Genomic DNA, 8,158 nt, shown 5'->3' with positions numbered 1-8,158 from the left:
AGCTAATACTATTTTGCTGTATCAGGATCATCACAAAAAAAAAAAAAAAAAACATGCTCAAAATTATCTTCAGTTAGTTAAGAGTGAGTTCCACAGAAAATAAACACCAGATAGTGATGTAGGGTATTTTTTAAAAAAGTTAAGCACAATCTATTAAACTTACAATCTGTGAGTTTAATATTAATCTCGATAGCATTTTGAGAATGTATTTGATAATATTGTCTCACAGCAGACTCATCCACTTCATCACTTAGAAAGTACGTACAGTTTATCAGAAAGCTTCTGCCCATCTTAAAAAAAAAATGAAACAATTGCTTGAGATTCACAGATACACAGTATAGAGTTTATCAAGGTACCTGGTTTCAGCTTCACTTAAATCTGCTATTTCTTTCTTCTTTTTCTTCTTTTTGCCCACTTCATTGTTCAATACAACTTCATGGCTTTGAACAGGGGAGGTAAATTCAGACATCTGTTCTTTAAGTTTCATTCTTATTTTCTTCTTAATTGCACTTGCCTCATCCTCAGCCACACGCAGCTGACAGGCTCGGATTAGTTCTTCTTCCTCTTCTAATTCAGCTATACTTCTCACTTCAGTCAAGGAATTTTTAATCTTTCTATCACCTTCTTGATGAGGTACATCTGTTCGTGATTTACTTTGTGTTTTTTTCTTTGGAAAATCATTAATCTTTTTCTCAAAACTCTCCAATTTAGCTTCATATAAATTTTCATCCTCATTAAGTTGTTCTTCTATCAGGGATTTCTTTTTCTTCTTGTTAGACTTCGGATGCTTGTTCTCCTCTCCACTAACAATATCATTGTTTATTTTCTCTGCAATTGAGGCTTTCTCTCTCAGTTTATTTTTTGTATATCGGGGGCTCTCTTCTTCAGGATTATATGTGTTGTTTATGATCGCTTCATCATTTGCACTTTCCTTAGCTAGATCAATATTACTTCTAAAGGTGTCAAGCTATAAATGAGAAGAACATAAAACATACTTGTACTAAAAATTCTGTTCTATGGATAAACATAGCATTTTATGCTACTTTTTTAGCAACATTAAACAGAGTAGAATGAAACCAAAGATCTGGTTATTTTCTTGTTTAAAATTAACAAGTGGAAAATTCACACTGAAGGAAAAGACTTTGTGTTCGGGCTCAATTTTGTTTCACAGTGTTCTTAAATTTTTTTTTGTATATCCAGTAAAAAAAGAAATCAGCAAGTCTGCTCCATAAACAGATGCCAATGCTTTAGACTAGGGGAGACTTAAGATTACATTCAGAAGGAAATCATGTATTTTCACCCCTTTAAAATGCAAGTTAGAGACAGGCTTCAAGCTCCGTTGTTTGTAGCCTCTTTTACTGAAAGTTGCTTGCCCAAGTTTGACAATGAAATTATATTACACTAAAAAAAAATTTCCATTATGAATTTTTTTTTAAGTATAAGGTTGGAAAAAAACCCACCCACATTATTATTAATAGAATGACAAAGAGTTTATTTAAAGATCAGGCTAGTAAAAACACCTAAGATAAATGTCAGCTAATGCATTTGTCTGTGCACTCCTACCGATATCCTGTGTTTTTCAGAAAACACATTGTAAAATTTCCTCCCTCCTTCATGATTTTATTACAAGTTACTCAAAGTTATAAACTCCCATCCCTGGAAACATTTGAGGTCAGGTTAGACAAAGTTCTAAGCAATCTGATCTAAGATTAAAGATGTCCCCGGTCGTTGCAGAGGTGTGGACTAGATGACCTTCAAAGGCTTCCGAACGAAAATATTCTGTGATTCTATGATAACTCAAACAACACAGCAAGTAACAGGTCTAATTCTGCAAGGAGCACGCAGATCTCTGTTCCTTCACAGAACTTCTACAAAGTCACTGAAGTTCATATACTTTGTTTTCTTACATAAAACTGGGAGTCTCCACATAAAATATTAGAAAGGACTTTGAAACACAAATAAAACAAATAGGAAATGCTAGAGAAAATAACTATTTGGATACAATCTTTTCTTTGTCTAGACCACCTTCCTCCCCAAATAAACAGACACACCTTCCCTTCCTAGCAGGGATACTCCTCCCAGTTACAGAATCACGTTTCCCTCAAACGTTATTTAAAAGGGCCAAGATGTACCCATTTATAAGAAGAAAAAAAAAAAGAGAGAATGAAGTTGTAACAGCTATCATGCTTTGGAAGATGGATCCTGATTTAAAAATGCCCACCTGTGAGAATAATATTCCATAACTAGAAAGAACACTCAATGTGCAAGTCAGCTGCCTCCATACGCTATGCCCTCGATTATGTGAGCCTGCAAATTTTCAGCACTATCTTGTTTTATTAACATCTGACATTTGAAGAGAGAACAAGGAGAGCAAGGGGAGTATTTTAAGTAATGAAGAAGGAGAATGGAGGAAAAAGAAAGGAAAGTTTGAAGTACATGAGTAAAAACACAGAAGAAAAAAAAAAAAATCAAGGAAGTTTATTACCTGTACAGGAAAATTGTCAAATAAAAGCCACGTGACAAGAAAAATACACCAAGACAAAGTTTAACATGGAAATAAAAGCTGATGTCTGAAACTAGTCAAAGCTTAAGAATCTACTAACAAGACTTATTAACGCTACATATTAAACACTGTCCTTCTTAAGTATGAGTTAAAAAAAGAAAGCGACTAGAATTTCATGCAAGAATGCTTATGTAATACTTCAGAATGATCTAAAGCCATTCATACATCTTTTCAGTAGCTATCTTTATTATTAGCATCCTACAACTAAAAATAGTTTGAATTATTTTAACATCAAATAACAAAGAAGCCCTTTTACTTCCTTAAATAGAGCAGAAACATCCTTTTTGTTCATAAATGAATGATTTAAGAGGATGTGGAAGATTTCACATAAATAACTTGAAATAGAGAATAGAGTAAGGGAAATAATAACAAAAAAAGCAACAGGCTTTGTATAAATAACTAAAAAAAAAAAAAAAAAAATCAAACTAATGCTTCCTAATAGATTGTCCACTTCCTTACCTGCATTTCTACAAATAGCTTTAACTAGAGAGTATAAGGAATGAAGGTTAAAACACGCTGTCAGTTAAGACCCAACAATGACCAATAGCCAAGGCCATGCTGATTTTTTGCCTTTGATAGAACGTTAATCCACGAAGCCCAAGAAGTAGAACTTTTTGAGAAATCCTAACAAAAAGCCACTGTCTTTGACCTGTTCAAGAGTTTCTAATGTAACACTGATATTCAAGAGTGATTTCCTCAAAGAAACCCAGCTGCTGCAAAAACTTGCTTGGAATACTTACTAGAACTTGTTATTTATTATGCCTACAAACAAAAACATATGTCCACAAATCTGTGTCACGAATAGTAGCAGCACACAGCCACTTAATCATATCAAATTTACTCGAAGGAAAGAAATAATACAGAATATCCTCATAATGAAATAAAAAACAATCTCAAACTACAGCAGATTTCAAACTATCAATGTGAAAAATCTAAATAACAATACATAATAAATACATGAAACATTCTCGTATTATAGAAAACACCACTCCTTTGTCTTAAATGAGTATTAAAAATGAACATTCACTTCCAGCATCTGGTATGGATGCAGTTATAAGAGAAGACTGAAAATGTAAAGCCTAACAGGAGGAAAATAAAACAGCAGAGAATATTTGTCTTTTAATCAAACTGCTTTCTTTTGAAGTTCCAAGCACTGTAAGCCAATAATCAGTATATATAGGACTCCTATTGAACGTTTATTTTTCTGCTCAGGAAAAAAAGCTACAATATGAACCATAACTCAGAGGAATCTCTGAGGCTTTTTTAACAAGGTACGCCACAACCAAAAATGTCATCTAACCATTAGGTTAGAGTGACAGAATCATTCCTAATCTGTGAGTCACAAGCTAAGGCCAAAATCTTTACACCAAATCCTTATATGTGTGTCCTGCCTAAGTAGACATGTAAACACTAAGCTGAGCATGTGGAGAAATACACTGATTGCTGATGTTGTTTAATATTGTTTGTAAATTCTTATACCAGTAATGTTTAGGAAATGGAAGAAAGTTAATTACCTCTAATACCATTCTGAGTTTTCATCAGTTCTCAACTCACGGATGTATTACACAGATGTAATACTCTCAAAATCAAATATTTTCACAGCCACAATTCTATTAGTCCATCACTCAAACTCCCACTAAAGTCAATACTGAATTTGAAAATCTTAAAACTTACTGAAAAATGTGACAAAAAAAAAAAAGAACTGGCGGACTTTAGAAGAGTGCATGCCTGCAAGAGTCACTTTCTTTTTACCAGGATTATATTCTGTGTAATTTTGGCATACCTCCAAAGTACAAGGATGCCTTGTGGATACACAAACAACAAATACAAGCCACAACAAAACCAAAGGCTATGCGCAGAAATGTATTTTATACAACATTTCCTTAAAATGCTTACACCTCTTTTTACAACACATTTTCTTGACCTTTTTTCCGTTAAGGAAGACAACGAAACAAAGCTTGCATATGTTAAACTCACCACAATGTTCTCATGAAACTTCTTCTTCTTTGATTTCTTTGTGTCTGTGAGGCCAGCATGACGTTTCAAGATTTCCTCAAAGCGGACTCTGGTTTTTGCCTTTGCCTCACTTTCAACTGCAAAAAGAAATGTAGGGTATGATTCACTAGCTCAACAGCCATTGCTAAAAAAAATGCTTTAAAATTGCAAAGGACAAGAATTATTTTATCAAGGAAAGTTTACCAAGAAATTCACTTATTCAGTTAAGAATTTCCACTGACAACATCAACCACACAAGGATAACTCAGCAACATTGTACAAACACACCAGGCTATTGCTTGTGGCTGAAGTTGGCACCATCTATTCTGCTTCCTGAAGAAAGCACGTTTTGAAGAGCACAAACCAAGGGCTAGCTGTAGCAGAAGGCAGATTATTGCCCTTGCTGTTCATCAACAGTAGCACACTGATAACGGAGGTGACACACTGTCTCCAGGAGAAGCAGCAGCTCTAGGCTTTTACTGAGTCTGGAAGCCAGAGAAGCACCAACCCAAGACAGAGCTGTAAGGGGCAGGGGCACACACAGGTCTGAAATCAGCTGGAGCTGAGAGCCCTTGCCTTCCTGAAACTCATGATACTGCCATCAGCAGCATTTCAGCCCTTGAAGCAGTAGATGCTCTAGCTTCCCTAAGGTATTGCTTAATTTATAGCTAAAGACTTAAAAATGCAACCTGGCCTGTCACTGAGAAAGGCTGCTGAATCCTTAGCTATGGCATATTTACTACCGTCACTACAATTTTTAAAGCCTAATTAAAATTTTTTTAAATAAATAAATAACACTTTGAAAATTAGCTATAAACACAGACTTGAAACAGAGCCAATGCAGCATTGAAAATTTAAAGACAGAGGTAACTTCTACTATTTACATCTAGTTCTGACTATAAAATTTGTGTTGGTAATCAATGTCTTCTTACCTGCTGACATTTTCAGTCCTCAATTAGAAGTAGCTCAACACACCAGCTGCTTCCCCCTCAGACTTCACCATCCTATGTAAAGTCATTAACAACTTTCATTAACATAACTGGCCCACAGCCTTGAAGCTAACAGCTGAATGCATGCTAATTAATATCAAGGATGAGTGCAGATCTTTCAGAGAATTATTTATTTCTAGACTATTTGTCTACATTATTAGAATTTCTCTGCCATCAAATCTCAGCTCAGGATTCTCAGCTTCTATCTGATACTTCTTATGTGAGAGTAAATAAAAGCTAACACTACAGCAGTTTAATTAGCTCTGTATTTCTGGGAAATAGCCAAATACTACTGCAGTCCTGCAGCCTTCTAAAAAGCCTATTTAAATAATAATGACCCAGGATGCCCTTTATACTGAAGCCTTTCTGATCAGGTTCCTACCCTGACAGGTTCATCAAGGAAGTCACACCGGAGCCAGCTGATGGCTTTCAATGCAAAGATTACTATCTGCTAGCAAATCTAACTTTGTTTCAAATCTCTAAATGCTTAAGTTTACATAACACATTTGAATTTTACATAAAGCAGACAAGCAATTACATGAAACTCACTTCTCTGAATTAAAAATGTTAGGCCATCCCGGTTGTAGAGAAAAGCCTACAAATGTAATCCAAACAGAGCTTGAAGGCAAATAAAAATATTACACAGCTTTATCTCTTCATCAAGAAAATTCAGAATGTTTTACAAAAAACTTTAATACAAAAAGCTGTTTTGTAAACAGTGGAACTAACGAAGCCCAGCCCTCTACAAATGTGTTATGTTCCCCACAGCCTTCCACGCAACGGACTACTGTGCCGACCTCCCTGACAGCCCATCAGGCAATAGCTCCAAGTTGTCCCTAGGCAACCTCCTGCTAGATGCCACTAACTCACAGTCACTGGACACCCAGACTATAGCAATCCTAATAAATTGAGACACAGCGTTAAATGCTGACAGGATATATACGGGTGCACTGTGCTCAGCACCATTCTGGTTCCAGGCACCTAACCCGCACCCAAGCAACTCCTGGTACAGTTCAGGAGTTAGTATGGATTATTATCGATAGGCAGTTTGCACGTGGCCACTCTGATTTGGGGATAAGAGAGTTTAATAGCATTAACCTGGGCCAAAAATACCACTTAGCCTCAACACTAAAAATCACTCCTGGGCACACGCATTTTACCAGCATAGGACAGACTTATGCCCCCAAGTGTAAGTGCCTGCAGTACCGAACCCTTGGATCCCCCTCATCTCTCTTTCACAGTGTTACTTCCCTCTTCTCTGCCCCCCCACCGGCTACACACCTCGAGGTCATTTCACGTTTGTTACTTACAGTAGTCAGGGCTGCTGGCTGGCCAAACCAAACCAAATCAAGGAAAAAAGACAGGCATGAGGGTTGGTTTGGGATTACAGAAGAGCTGATTAGTCAGTTGCCAAGTGTTATTAGTTTATTTCATGTATTAAGCAAAGTATTTTTACAAGGTATCCAGCGGTCTAAAGAGGTTTGAAATGAGCAAGGATGACCAGAAGGGACTTCACAGGAAGAAAAAAAAAGTTTTGTTGGGTAATATGCTTCCTCATGTTACTGACAAGGTAGCAATATTTTCACTAACTAAGCTATGTTTTGACTCACAAAGCAAAGCTTTACTGTCACAACTAAAACAGTAACAGTTAAAAGTAACAGTTCTAACAAGAAATGGAAACAGAAAATACTATTGAAAAATAGATCTGCTTTTGAAATTTATACTTAGTTATACCAAAAGGCCATTTTAGAGGTACTACAGTTATTAAGTACTGCTTTTCCAGTACTTGATTCACAATTGGCTAGAAAATACTTACAATTTGAAAGAGCAGAAAACTAAATATAGTTATAAAATACAGCAGATTCCATCACTTCAATCATTCACTCAGGATTGCAGGAATATGGAAAAGTCTCTTACGACTAGCTGAGTGACTTCAACTACCCCTCAGAAAAACTAATTACAAACACCAAATTAAATGGATTACTGCTCTTAAATTTAAAGAAAGAAAATGAGAGACAACATAGAACACAACAGCAAAAGCAGTAAGTACATATCTGTTTCAAGCACTGAAATAATTTTATGGTAAAAGGTTAAAGGTTAAATTAATAACACCACGAAAAAACTACAGGTAAATTAATTTTGCAGATACTTTAGCTTATCATGAAACAAACGCCTTTCCAAAGGCTCAGCTCACTTCACGTTTACCAGCACTCTCTGTAAAATGCATAATTTGTCAAATTCACCAGTGAGAGTATAATTTTCAATTTACCTCTATCTGTTCAGTTAAAGTCTATCCTCTTGTGCCAATAAAATTAAGAGATGAAGTCCTCCAATGACAGCACTATTATTTCAGAGGCATTTCCAATTTACTATTACACGTTCTTTGACATTGTGCATTAAAGCAACTATTAGACTTGTGTAAATATAGATCATTAATCAACAAGGGCAAGAACAAGGCTGTTTACTCTGTGTAATCTCACCTTAAAATAGGAGAGATTTAATCGTATATCAAAGTTCAGCAACCTCAGTGCCCTGTGTTTTTTTCCCAGATTTGGCAACTTTTGTTGCTCAAGGGAAGGCTTAAACCAGGCTCTGTGTGCCCCGATGGCAA

At 35.8% G+C, this 8,158-nt stretch overlaps 1 protein-coding gene across 1 annotated transcript in view; it reads right to left on the bottom strand.

Moving 5' to 3' along the window:
* The window catches only part of AHI1 (Abelson helper integration site 1), an 81,295-nt gene extending 75,679 nt beyond the window's left edge, over window positions 1–5,616 (bottom strand). The window contains exons 1-3 of the mRNA XM_010133180.1: window positions 5,491–5,616; window positions 4,541–4,656; window positions 357–967 (exon numbers count right to left, since the gene is read on the bottom strand). Coding sequence (XP_010131482.1) covers window positions 357–967; window positions 4,541–4,656; window positions 5,491–5,500 — 737 coding nt within the window. The 5' untranslated portion in view covers window positions 5,501–5,616. The remainder of the gene's footprint in view (window positions 1–356; window positions 968–4,540; window positions 4,657–5,490) is intronic.
* Window positions 5,617–8,158: the final 2,542 nt, after the last annotated feature.

This window comes from Buceros rhinoceros, unplaced genomic scaffold (genome assembly GCF_000710305.1).
Source record: "Buceros rhinoceros silvestris isolate BGI_N320 unplaced genomic scaffold, ASM71030v1 scaffold1063, whole genome shotgun sequence".
In the NCBI taxonomy this organism is placed as follows: domain Eukaryota; kingdom Metazoa; phylum Chordata; class Aves; order Bucerotiformes; family Bucerotidae; genus Buceros; species Buceros rhinoceros.
Note: the sequence above shows the minus strand (reverse complement) of the source record. Positions and strands in the feature narration are given on the sequence as shown.